This window comes from Peromyscus maniculatus, chromosome 8, assembly GCF_049852395.1.
Source record: "Peromyscus maniculatus bairdii isolate BWxNUB_F1_BW_parent chromosome 8, HU_Pman_BW_mat_3.1, whole genome shotgun sequence".
NCBI lineage: Eukaryota > Metazoa > Chordata > Mammalia > Rodentia > Cricetidae > Peromyscus > Peromyscus maniculatus.
This window is the reverse complement of record NC_134859.1, coordinates 105,341,364-105,354,970: the sequence shown is the minus strand read 5'-3', so window position 1 is coordinate 105,354,970 and position 13,607 is coordinate 105,341,364. Positions and strand designations below refer to the sequence as shown.

General features: G+C 42.5%; 1 protein-coding gene across 10 annotated transcripts in view; it reads right to left on the bottom strand.

The window, feature by feature from the left end:
- Positions 1 to 13,607, bottom strand: part of Tnrc6c (trinucleotide repeat containing adaptor 6C) — a 121,920-nt gene that overhangs the window by 64,560 nt on the left and 43,753 nt on the right. For all 10 annotated transcript variants that reach the window (XM_076543823.1, XM_076543821.1, XM_076543818.1 and 7 more), the window contains exons 2-3: positions 12,858 to 12,957; positions 11,687 to 11,708 (exon numbers count right to left, since the gene is read on the bottom strand). In XM_076543823.1, coding sequence (XP_076399938.1) covers positions 11,687 to 11,708; positions 12,858 to 12,920 — 85 coding nt within the window. In that variant the 5' untranslated portion in view covers positions 12,921 to 12,957. The remainder of the gene's footprint in view (positions 1 to 11,686; positions 11,709 to 12,857; positions 12,958 to 13,607) is intronic.

Sequence of the window (13,607 nt, the reverse complement as noted above, 5' to 3'; positions counted from 1 at the left end):
CAAAATTCTCTGACCTCCACATATGGCTGTGTCATGCACACCGACCCATTCTATGCAATATCAACTAACTAAAGAACTAGACCAAAGGACAAATTCAGGGCTATTTTTTGTTATTGTTAAACCTATTACACGAAAAGGAATTCACATTAAGTAAGCAAATGCTGTAAATCAGCCACTTTATTTTCAGCCTAAGCCACCAAAGTCTAAGACCTATAATACAGAATATTCAGTTCTCCTGTGTTGCTTGTCTGACATACTAAGTGTGTCTGATCTGTGAAGCCTCCCCTTCCTCTTGATTAACTGCTACCACGGGGGACAGAGACTGACAGAAACCAAGAAGAATACTTCTCACAGTTCTGAAGGATGGGAGGAAGAAACCAAAGAATACATGAGAGAGACCATCCATGACCTCCTAACCCTAAAATAGTTACCACCCAGCCCTTCATGGGACAAGTTTGCTGAGTACTGATACAGGAACAGAAACTATTTATACTCTTAGACTACTGGGCACACAAGTCACCTAGGAAAAGACTGCAGCCATGCATCCCCATGTCTCCCGTTTATTACTTCAAAGCATGGAATTATGAATAAATATGAATACACTCCCGCCCATATCCTTTGCTGGGAAGAGTTCCTCATCACAGAATAAAAAGGGGAGGAGACACTTTTTAATGGAGAAAGGCACAGGAAAGACCATGTTCCAGAGGCATCAGCTCCTCCTCTCTATCCCAGCACTTCAGGCACAAGAGAGCCACACTCATCAGACTGGTCAGGAGGAACCGTCCATCTCGTACCATTCCTTGGGTCCTTCGCTCCTTTTTTGTTCTCAACCCTGCCCTAGGCTACCTAAGAGTGGGCACCCACACTCACACAGCCTCCTCTTGAAAACCAAACACAACCCCAGTGCTGCTCCAGCTCTGGTCCTGGCTTTATCTTCAGCTGTCAGCTGGACGGGGCCACTTGGAAGTGATTTATTTCCCTTCCAAATGAAGATATCCAGGAGCAATAAGTCTCTGGGAATGAGCCAAGTGTCTCCTTCTATAGAAAGCACTGACACACAACTCATGATTTCTTACCCAAATGGACCAACACCTGGGGAAATAAAACTGTAACCACATGTGGCTACTGAATGCTAAATGTACTGAGGTGTGCTGTGCATATAAGACAGAGACTATTCTCAAGACCAGCTGTGATGGCATGGGCCTATCAACTCAGCACCTTGGAAGGGAAGGCACAATGATCAGGAGGAGTTCAAAGCCATCTCAGCTACACAGCAAGTGTAAGGCTAGCCTGAACTACATGAGACCATGTCTCAAACAAACAAAACCAACCCAGCCTGGCCTCATAGTCCTGGGCTCAAGTGCTTTGGCCACCTGTATAGCTACAGGCATGTGTCATCATGGTGAGCTAAATGGAATTTCTTCTCTCCTTTCCCCACCTTTTCTTCTCTCTCCTCTTGTTCTCTGCCTCCTGAGGATCAAACTCAGAGCCTAACACATGCTAAACACTGAGGTACACTCTCAGCAGTTTGCATTATGTCTCTGTTAGACAGTACTGATCCAAAGGAAAAAAGGTAATGTGCTCCTTAAAAAGAAAAGTTTGAGCAAGTTTCTCAGAAATATATTACACTTAAGGATTTGTTTTCTTAAAGGCTGAGAGAGAAACAGAGAACAAGAACCTAGCAGTTGTGAGAGGCCAGAGGCTGTTTCAGGTGACTGGTTTCACTTACGACTCTGTACTCCACATTGAGTACTAGCATATTGTCTCAAATGGAAAAATGTCATTTAGTATATGTTACACTAGCGATAAGACCGAGGGTCCTGGAAAGTAATGTGAACATGCCGAGTTCCTAATCTATGAGTTACTTTTCACAGAATGTTTCCAGCTGTCTGAAGGGCTAACATCTTAGGCTGGTCATCTGGGACCCAAAGAAGAGATGCCCAGATGAACAAAGCAGTGAGGTAGCCAGTCAACAGTCTGAACAGGGTGAGCTGCTCTGCTGGGCCTCTTTACGTGATGTGCTGATCAAGCTTCTCTGCTTTAAGCCAGTATTTTTTCTGGCTCTCTGAAAGTACTAGCCACATATGGCTACATGCATTTTACAGATCTAAATTTCTGATTGTATTCCTGCCCCTGTCTTAGACATCCTATTTCTGCTATCTTCTTCTTCACATAAATGAATCTAGGGCCACCTTACAAAAGAACAGTTATTAAAAAAAACCTTTCAGCAAGATAGAAATTTTAGTTCCTCTGCATAATAAGCAGTTCACGTTTCTTAAGTGAGGGCGACACCTGCTGGCAACAATCTCTGAAAGCAACTTGCAAAAGTAATTTTCTGTTTTCTGTCAAGTTCAGCAGCACAGTCCCAACTGGCCAAGCAGCCCCTGAACCCTACAGTGTCAAATCCTCCCACAGAGCAGACTGCAGTGACTTGGGAACCCTTTCCAAACCATCAGCAGTCTCAGTGTCTCTAAGAGCCTAAGGAACACAAACATGTCTTAGTCCTGGGCCACTTAGTGTTGGTTTTAGCCATGCTGAGCAAAATCTCTTCCAGCCACGGTCACAACCCACTGCTCATGCTCTGGCCTTCATGCGGCTTCAGCCTTTCCTCTACTTTGCTGTTGTACTTCTGTGTTTTGAATCTGACTTTCAGCCTGGCTTCCAGCTTCCCGGCACTGCTGTGACCTCAGAGACAGGATGGCACCTGCTGCCTACTCATTCCTAAGTGCCATGGCCACAGAGAGTGCAATGTAGTATACACAGTTAAACTATTGTCACTGTTTAAAACACAAATCCTAACAACCCAGATCTTCTTTGCCTTGTGGTCTTCTGAGGAAGAAGGTGCTCATTCGTGTAACAGACATATTAGTTTACTTATCCAGTCGTTGGTCTGGGAATGTAGGGAGTATGGCAGCTAGGGGACCATGTGTGTAATTCAGTAGATACGAGAAACAATGTTTAGAGGTATGTTCTGTCCCAGTGCATTACCAGTTTCTCTGAAATGGTATTGAGAGTAATTAAGTGCTACTCTCAATATAGTGTACTAGATAACATTAACAATAAAAGTTTTTTTTTCTTTTTTCCAGACAGTGTTTGTGTAGTTTTGGTGCCTGTCCTGGATCTTGCTCTGTAGACCAGGCTGGCCTCAAACTCAGAGATTTGCCTGGCTCTGCCTCCCAAGTGCTAGGATTAAATAAAGGCATGCGCCACCACTGCCAGGTGTAAAGTTGTTTTAATAGTGGCTACTAACAATAATTTCATTCAAAAGAAGATAAGGGTGGAAACTCTGTTATGTTAAAGCTGAGTAAGCAAAACAGCATTAATGCCTACTGACCTTTCTGAACTATCCATGTCAATTTCCACTAAGGCAGCACACTGGGCAGATAACCAAGGACTCGGAAGGCTCATAAGCACCTTTAGTGCTCTCTTGCCTCTCCTTTTCACAGTCATCCTTAAGTGTGCGAGCCTTGGGACAAACAGGGCTTCCTTCATCTCAGAAAGAGGCTTGTAAATTTGGGTCTCAGGAGTTCTTCTAGGACACAGATATACTTAATACACTGTCCATAGGGCTGTGTGCATATTCTCATTCTCATTCTCTCTCTCTCTCTCTCTCTCTCTCTCTCTCTCTCTCTCTCTCTCTCTCTCTCTCTCAAGAGACAGGGTTTCTCTGTGTAGCTTTTTGCTTTTTCTGGAACTCACTCTGTAGCCCAGGCTAGCCTCGAACTCACAAAGATCCACCTGCCTCTGCCTCCGGAGTGCTGGGATTAAAGGTGTGTACTACCACTGCCCAGCCTGTGTGCATTATCTTTAATAAACAGGTAAATTGGGGAAAAAAGCTAAAATCTTGGGACTATTTCCCAGAAAATGTAAAACTGTGCAATCTACCAGAAGAGGGAGCTCGTGTCAAATCTTGAAACAGTGAGAAAAGCTGGTGAGGGAGAAAGCAAGTTCATGCTTTTGCAAACCTGAAGCCTTGCTCACACTCTCCTCTGCTAGCTCCTGAGGCATTGTGTTAACCTTCTATTTAGTTCTGGAAAATCTCCAGAACTTAAACAAAGCCTGTGCCCTCAGTGTGTGGGGGTACTAATCTCTCCCTTTCAGATCTCAGTTCAGCACTACCCAGATTCCCTCCAGAACTTCTCACCTACTTCACTTTTGCTCGCCCTCAGTTCTCATCAACCATGTTACTGTCTTGCCCAGCAGCCACTGCAGTTAGCAAAGACACATGGAATAGATGGTTGAGATCTCTGTCCATCCTCCATAAGACACTTGGGCCTATAAGGAGAGTGTTGTTTTTGTTTGTTTGTTTTTCCTCCTCTCTGAGCCTTGGCTGTCCTCAAATTCACTCTGTAGACCAGGCTGGCCTTGAACTACAGAGATCTACCTGCCTCTGCCTCCCAAGCTGGGATTAAATGTGTGTGTGTGTGTGTGTGTGACCACACCTTTCTATTTTTAAAAGCAGATAATCTTCCAGTCCTTAAAGAGACAGAAATACTTACTGAAAAGATGACTAACTGTATAAATCTTTTCAGATAGAAAGTGCAAAATAAGTAAATCACAGTATCCAGAAATTTTCTTGCATTCACTTGCTTATGTATCCATCTCTCTACTAAAATATTTGTAAGAACAAGAAACTTACCTAGAGCATCCGATAGGTCTTTACTGTTAGTCAGCTAATGAGCTAACTAGTATAAAGTCCAGCAGCAGAATATGACTCATGAAAGCTTGCACTGTGCAGGAATGTCATCATCTTTCAAAGTTATCAAGTTACTGCATGTCCAAAGAGGACAACGACAGAGGCATCAGGCAAACAGGATAGAGTGCTGAGCCTTTATGTGAAGCTCAAGAGGCCAGCTGAGAATCACAAGTAAGTAATAGAAAGGCAGGCAGCTGATGGGAACAGACACTCCTCAAAGAAGACACACAGATGGCAAATAAGGACGTGAAAATAATGTTCTAAACTATGCTGGATAGTTTTATGTCAACTTGACACAAGCTCAAGTCATCCAAGAGGAGGGAACCTCAATTTTTAAAATGCCTCTATAAGATCAGGCTGTAGGCAAGACTGTAGGGCATTTTCTTAGTTAGTGATTGATGGGGGAGAGCACAGCCCACTGTGGGTGATGCCATCCCTGGGCTGGTGGTTCTGGGTTCTATAAGAAAGCAAGCTAAGCAAGCCATGGGGAGGACACCAGTAAGCAGCACCCCTCTATGGTCTCTGCATTGGCTCCTGCCTCCAGGTTCCTGCCCTGCTTGAGTCCTGTCCTGACTTCCTTCGATGAGGAACTATGATGTAGAAGTAAAAACTAAAGAAACCCTCTCCTCCCCAACTTGTTTTTGGTCATAGTGTTTGATCACAGCAATAGAAACCCTGACTAAGATAAATACCACTAGTTATTAGGAATCATAACAAGGCCCAAACCACATGCTGGTGGAATATGGAACTGTGAAACAGTACAATCACTTTGGAAAACAGTTGGCAGCCTCCTGAAAAAAATTAACTATTCTCTTCTATGTATTTATTCAAGAAAATCCAGCTATATACTATTTTAAGACCAGGACATCAACACTCATAAAAGCTGAAGAACAGGAAAAAACTCAAATGCCCAGGAGCAGGTGAATGGCTATGCAAACTGTTGGTATGCCTGCACAATGAAACATGAACTGGCAAGAAAAAGGAATGAACCAGTGACACACTACACAACATGAATGAATTCCCAAGGATTCTGATGAGGAAGAGTACAATGACATATGATTCCACTTATTACATATCATGTTAGAAAGTTAACTTTATGGCAGAATCAAGTCAGTGTTTGCTCAGGGACAGATGGTCAAGAGGAGACAGGAGAAATGGGGGTAGAAGGTACAGAGATAGATACTCTTAGGAATTGCTTGGTGTCATTTTGATGGTAGTGGTGGTTTCACAGGGGCATACGTTCCAACATGCAGCAAACTGTTCTCTTTAAATATTTGCAATTTACTGCATTCCAATTATAACTCAATAAAGCTATAACACACGCATGCACGCGAAAAAAGGCCAAATGGGGCTATCATATTCTCAAATTCTTTCTCAGAAAGCAGATTGCCAGCTCCTTTTTAGAATTAAGAACTGCAATTTCTCATCTTGGAAACCGTCTTTATGGTTAAAATCTCAGTGGCCAGACAGACCCAGCAGAGAGGTGTCCTACCTTCAGGCTGACAGAAGCTGAGCAGACGCAGTTTAGGGACCTGGACTGTCACCTGCAGAATCTGTAGCCAAGGGGCTTTGTTGACTTTCTTTAAAATTTAGATTAATAATTTACATGCCCACGTACTTGCCCAGAATTTGTGTTTTAGCAATATGTTTTTAATTTTTTAAAACAGTCTACATATTTAAAAACACCTTAAGTTTAATAACACACTTTCCTTTGTTCCTACAGGGAAAATTAACACATTTATTATCTCTTCCCCCTCGAGTTGAAGAGTAGAATTTTAAAAATTCCTTTAAACATAGAACAACAGAGCCAAGGAAAGACAAATCTAACATTTAAAACCTTAAAAGATGATCCCTAAATATCCTTCACACAATAAATCTCTTAGGAATTTCTTTCAGTCTTGATAAGACTGTGCTTCCAGTTGTTATGTGGTAGCAGAAACAACATACAAGAGACAACGAGAGACCAAGGGTCTCGTTCTGCCACTAACGAGCTGTCATAAACCATTTAACTCCTTGGGATGGCATTTACTCACTCAGCACTAAGGGGACTGGAAAATCCTGAAGGAACCTTCAACTCCAAGATTTTAGTCATCCCACAGACAGGAAGATGAAGTGTCATACAATGTACAACGCACAGCGCTGAGCCCACTGAACAGACTTTAAGATTCTGCCTTAGGAGGAAAATGAGTGTAAGCCTGAGATTTTTAGCCACTGTATTTTCATTTCTAATGTAGGAAAACAGAGCTGATGTTTTATGAAAACTAGATGCTGGTTACCGCATTCAGAGGACTGGACAGCGAGCCCTGACTGCCTCAGTTACACAGAAGCGCCACCACTCAGTGAAGGTGGAGTCAAGTTCTCGTTTCTTCTCATCTCTATACCATAAAGTCAGGATGACATGCGGTTCCCAGAACTCTTCATTTATGTTGTTAAAAAGCTTGTGTGTCTCAGGTGAGCTACATGTAACCTGTGACTCTGAAACCTAACCCCAAGCATGGATATTGAAAGACTATGTTTTCAGATGGTCACACTGATGATAAAGCGCAGAAAACAAGCTTTCTCTGAGAACGAGCAATTACAAAGTGAACACATGTCAGTCCCACACCCCTACCACTAAGATCTTAACTCAGTGGTCTTTTAATCATAACCAAACATCAAGGCACTTGCTTTCACAGATGATGTGACTAACTCTCAAATCAATGAAAAGGTCCCAGAAAACAACAGGCTCACCAAGTTCCTCTTATAAAGCTATTAGTATCTGTAACTAAATTAAGGCAGGACCCCAAAGAAAGAGACTGCTGCTATTTGGACACCAGCTAGCGAACAAGGCAGCAGGCTTGGGTGTTTAGCTGCCCTTCTTTAGTCACTAATGAAAAGATAATATGCAGAAGAATTTATCAGAATGATTCTGTTTATGAACAGGCTAGCAGGAAGGTTTCTTTCTTTCTTTTTTTCCTTTTCAAGACAGGGTTTCTCTGTGTAACTGCTCTTCCTGGAACTAGCTCTGTAGACCAGGCTGGCCTCGAACTCAAAGAGATCTGCCTGCCTCTGCCTCCTGAGTGCTGGGATTAAAGGCGTGTGCCACCACCACCTGGCTGGCAGGAAGGTTTTTAAATGGCTTAGTATTTGGGCATAAGAGAGCACGAACTATGGAAAGCACTGGATTCTGTGTATTTACGTGAATACAGAATGAGATGTAAAGGATGGCTAATAGACATTAACTGGGAAATAGCTCAGAATGGAGAAGTTTCTCTTAGGAGTTTTTGTTTGTTCATTGTGAGTGTGTGAGTGTGTACATACTTGTGTGTGCATGTGAGTGTAGAGAGGCCAGAAAGTAACATCAGGTGTCTTCTTCTATTACTTTTTTATCTATTTTTTGAAACAGGGTCTCTCAATGAACTTGGAGCTCACCAATTGGCAAAACTAGGCCAGAGAGTCCTAGGACTCCCCAGAGATGGAATTACAGGCATATGCCACCTCACTCAGCTTGTCACGTGGTGCTGGCATCTGAACCTAAGGTTCTTAGGCTTATTCATCAAGCACTTTACCAACTGAGCTATCGTGATCTCCCCTCCCCCTTTAGGCAAGGTATCCATTCTATAGCCAAGGCTAGCCTTGAACTCATAAGCCTTCAGTGTTTGTCTCCCAAATGTTTTTTGTTTTTTTTTTAAATTAAAAACAATGTTTTCTGTAAGAGGAAGGCATTTTACGTAGAGCTGATTTAGGACAGAGGTCAAGCAGGCCCAGAGGGAGGGAAATACTGGTAGAAGACAAGAGTGGAGGCACCATTTGCAAGTAGAGCTCCAGAGAGGAGCAGTAGTGTCTCCTCTCGACAAAGGAAACATGGTTCCTCCTGGTACGACCTAAGGGTAGGATGCCAGAGAAAGGATGTCCCGAAACTCATCTACTTGGCCTGATCTTTAAAACAAGAATGAGACCCCCACAAATAAATCACAGGCTAGAACTTGAAAAAAATAGCCAGGTGCTGGAGAGATGGCTTGGTGGTTAGAGAGTATCAGGGTTCAATTCCAGTCACCCACACGGCAGCTCACAATTGTCTAGAAGTCTTGTTCCAGGGGATCTGGACATTTTCTTTTCCAGCCCCTGCAAACATACATGCAGGCACAGGCACAATGCCCAAACACATAAAAGAAAAATAAATCTTAAAATAAAACAGAGATCCAGAGATAATTTCTATTTTAGTTATGATTTTGCAAAGCACACTTCCTAGAAACCCCACTTTCAAATTTATAAGGCAGAGAGAAGTGTGTTCTCCATTAGACTGACAAGACAGGGAGGGGCTCCTAAGGGCCACCTCTGCCTGGAGTGTTGCTGTCCTTCTCTGACCACCTTCCTGAGATGGGCTGCTCTGAAGCCCACTGGCTGCAGAGACAGGAGAAGGTAGGTAAGGGTCTGCTATGTGACTTTTTACAGACTCTCCTGGCTTTGTAATGAATTTTGTAGCTTGAGATTACTACTAGCCCTGGTTGACAACAGCAGCAACAAGGAGAATCTTTAATGCCAGGGCCTAGAACTGGCCTAGTACAAAGGCAGTAGTAGCTGAGTGAGGGCTCTGGGAAGAAAGGAGGGACATATAGATGTAGCCCTGCACTGGTTCTGCAGGCCACGACAGGGGAAACAAACAGAACACTGGCAAGTTCTAAGAGCAAATCTGTCTTATGTGTGAGCACAAATGTTGCTATGTAACACGTCTCATCACCAAATCAGGCCATGCCCTGTCTAACACGAGTGTCTAGGCCAAAGTGTCACCTCACAGCAGCCGATTCTGATGGGACTGAGTAATGATGGACTCTGAGAAAAATATAAACCTGACGCTGCTTATATTTATTAGAAAACATTCTAGGCTGGAGAGATGACTTGGTGATTAAGAGCATTGGCTGCTCTTTCAGAGAACCTGGGTTAGTTTCCAGCACCCACATGGCAGCTCACGAAACCACTCTCCAATTCCAAGGGACCCAGCACCCTCTTCTGGCTTCCATGAGTGCCAGGCACACATGTGGTGCATACATGAACATGCAGGCAATATATTCATACATATAAAATAGAAATAATTAATTAAAAAGAAAATTATATAGAAGTATCTTAGATTGTTCTGTTTATAAGGACACAAACAACTGTTTTTAGGACAAACCCAAAGGGCAGTTACAGTCACTGACAAACTGTTCCCACAGCCCCAGTCACTCAGAAGAGACAGTAGAGTGCACAGTCAGTCACTTGTCAGCACAGTGACACAAAGCAGGAATCCCTCGCAAGGGGCTGCACAGTTAGTTCAGGCACTATGCAGCAGTGAGCAGTCACTGTTGGGAAGTTAACAATTAATAAGTGACCATGGAAACAGATTGTGAAAATGGCTCATTTAAGGGGGGGGGGATGAATGATATAGATTCTGTTTTGTAAATGACAGTAAGAACCGTTGTTTTATTTGAAATCATAAATTCAAATACAGCCACAGCCAGTCTTTTTGAACCCTTCTAAAAATATTCTAGCAGAGCAGAGATGTCCTTGTACCCTGCTGCTTCTAACATTCATTCGGCGGTGAACTCATCTCTGGACGTGACTCTAGTGACAAGGTGCAAGGACAGACGCACATGGTCAGAAGCCGAGCTCCCCTATTTATACCTTTACTATAACAAAACCAAGAATTCATCTCAAGTTCTGTTCAATTATGAAGTTCAAGTGAGATCATACATATAATTTAACTTTGAAACCTACAAGATGCCAGCTAGAAGTGAAGTATTAGTACAGACCGCAACTGAGAGAACTCTTGTAAAAGTCCTCACAATGGGAGCAAGTGTGCGTGTCCAACTGCGTCTACATGTGCAACTGTGTTCAAGGAAGACAAAAAGATTTAAGGAACAGTGAAGTACAGCACAACCCTTTACTGAACATCAGTTACACTCTAGGAATGGCCTTTCCTGTGTGAGCTCATTTGTCTTTGTAATAACTTTATGAGGCAAGAACAATCTACCACTTTTCTCATTTTAAAGATGCAATACCTGAAGCTTACAGAAGTACACTGTCATGGACTCACGAGTGTCCCTACCGTGTCAGGTGTGAAGTGGAGGGTGGGGGGGTATAGCTTCCCTCAGCTCATTCTGACCTCCAGCAAAGCCTGCATGCCTGAGCCACACTGAGAGCTGCCTCTTTTTCTACCATTAAGACAAAAAGGCACCGGGCAGTGGTGGCGCACGCCTTTAATCCCAGTACTCGGGAGGCAGAGGCAGGTGGATCTCTGTGAGTTCGAGGCCAGCCTGGTCTACAAAGCGAGTTCCAGGAAAGGCACAAAGCTATACAGAGAAACCCTGTCTCAAAAACAAACAAACAAAAGACAAATAGGCAAGCAAGCTCTGGAAAGAAGTCTCTTACACGTCAGTAAGAAAAAAATAGATATGTCTGCAAGAGAGTAGCTGGCAGTAAGGAATTTCAAGCTTTAAAAAAAATTTAGCCTTTTCTGGGTCTTATTCCAAATGAATCACCTTCCTGAATTCAATCCTTATTTGGTGGGAATTAAACCAAAGGAAATTTAAAAGTGTTGTTTAAAACACAGATGACATTTTCTAGGCAGTTTTATATTAACCTAAGGACAATGAAATGTAGATATATAAAAACAGATTTAAGAGCTTCACAATGTATAATAAATGTAAAATCAAAGGCAGACTTAGGTCCTTTGTCTTAAAGTCACCTTCTGGGGCTTAGGGTCTAACAACACTAGCTCCTGCAGAGGACCTGGGTTCAATTCCCAACACCCACATGGTGGCTCACAATCATCTTAATTCCAGTTCTAAAGGATCCAAGGCCCTCTTCTGGGCTCTGTGGGCACTGCACACACTTGGTGCACAGACATACATGCAGGCAAAATATCCATAAACATAAAATAAACTTTACAAAAGTCACCTCATTGCAAAGTTTGGTACTGCTATAAAAAGTATGCTCCTCCCAAAACATATTAAAAACAAATAAACAACTTACCTTTGGTTTTTGGATCAGCAGCCTGAAAAAAAAAATCAGAAATGCTTTAGAAACAATTGTGTAGAATGTACAGATTGATGAAAAGTTTATAAGCAGATTTTTAATTGTTTTAGGTTTTTCTCTTTTAGTTTCTTTGAGACACGGAGCCTTGACTGTCCTGGAACTCACTGTGTAGACCAGGCTTGCCTCAAACTCATAGAGATCTGTCTGCCTCTGCCTCCCGAGTGTTCAGACTAAGACTTTTAATTCTTGAAATTTTAAAAGCACACCTCAGATAGTTTACTACTGAGAAAAATAAGTATTTGTCTACATGCTGTGATTATATGACAGTGTTAAGTTACAGGCAAAAAAAAGTTTTTATGGAAGCCACCTGAGCTCCCCATCTGCCACAGTCTAGAAGGTATCCTTCAAACCACAAGGCACATTACTTAAGAGAAAGCAAAGGTGGGTGGTATAATTTGGTTTACATGCAATGAAATAGAAATATGACTATAAAATTTAAAGAATTTTAAAAAACAGATTTTTAAATATATATAATACATATACATATGTGTACACACACACACACACACACACACACACACACACACACACACACACACGCCGCTCTGTGTGTGTGAGACCTTGCAGGTGAATGCAAGTCCCCAAAGGTCCAGCAGAGGGCGCTGGAGTTATAGGTAGCTGGGAACCTTCCAAAGGGGGTGCTGGGACTGAACCTGGAACCTCTGGAAAAGCAGCAGATGGTCCTAACTGTCGAGTCATCTCTCTGGACTGTTTATTGAAATTCTTATTTTAACATTTATAAACAGGACTTACAAAGAATTTTTACCAAACTGCAAAAATTATTTCTAGCTTTTCTAATGTTGTCAGTTTCATGGCCCCTTCCTGATGTTTTAGATGGGGCTGCTTTGGGCTGGACACCATCCACTCTCAGAAGAAGACATGAACATTCTTGATACATCAACTACACGGCTCCTGAAACAAGAAATTTTGTAGCTGGCACCCTACACTCACTTCACTAGCCAAGTGTCTATTATTTACTAATTATAGATTTAGCATATTGATTTAAAACAGTAATAGAATAAAATCAAGTGTGGTCATGAGACATCTATGTCAATGCAGATGCGGCACACATGACTGCAAGGGCATGGAGGAAGGAATTCTAGCAAACCTTTTTCTGAGCACCTTCCTTCTTTTTCTTGTCTTCCTGCTTTTTCTTTTTCTTTTCTTCCATCAAACGTTCCTCTTCTTGTGTTTCCTGTTCTTTTACCCTATTAAATATTTAAAAATTGGTATTAGTATGATGACTGATTTACAAAATGAAAAGCAGTAACCGGGACTGGCAGCACAGGACTATAATCTTAGCTATTTGGGAAGCTGAGGCGAGAGACTCACGACTGGCCCACAGGGTAAGTTCGAGCCCCATCTGTGTGGGAGGGTACTGAATGTAGAAGAGTGCTTGCTTGCTTTGTATGTGAGAGGCCCTGGGGTCTAAGACTCAACTCTGGGGAAGAGGACAGGGATCACATTAGTACATAAAGTCTTGAGGTAGACACTGTCATATATAGGATGGAGCCACTTTGAAAGGATGTCAGAAATGGAGGTTCACCCAGTACTACAGCAACTGCCCTGCTTTGTTTGTTTAAGTGTCTTCTCATTTGTTCAATTCACATTTGTGGAGAACCAGACTAGCACCATTCACTGTATGAGGGATATGGAGTAAGGTACAACCCATCAGACTAGTGCTTTTCAAAGTGTTCTCTCATGAGACTGCCATCACCAGGTGCTACCCATTAAAAATGTCCATTTGTGGTTTCTACCCGGCCCCACAAATCGGGCTCTTTAGAGGTGATTCCCATGTATGCTCTAATTTCACATTTGTCAGACAAAAGGATTATCTTTTTACACAGAGCTCTGTTCA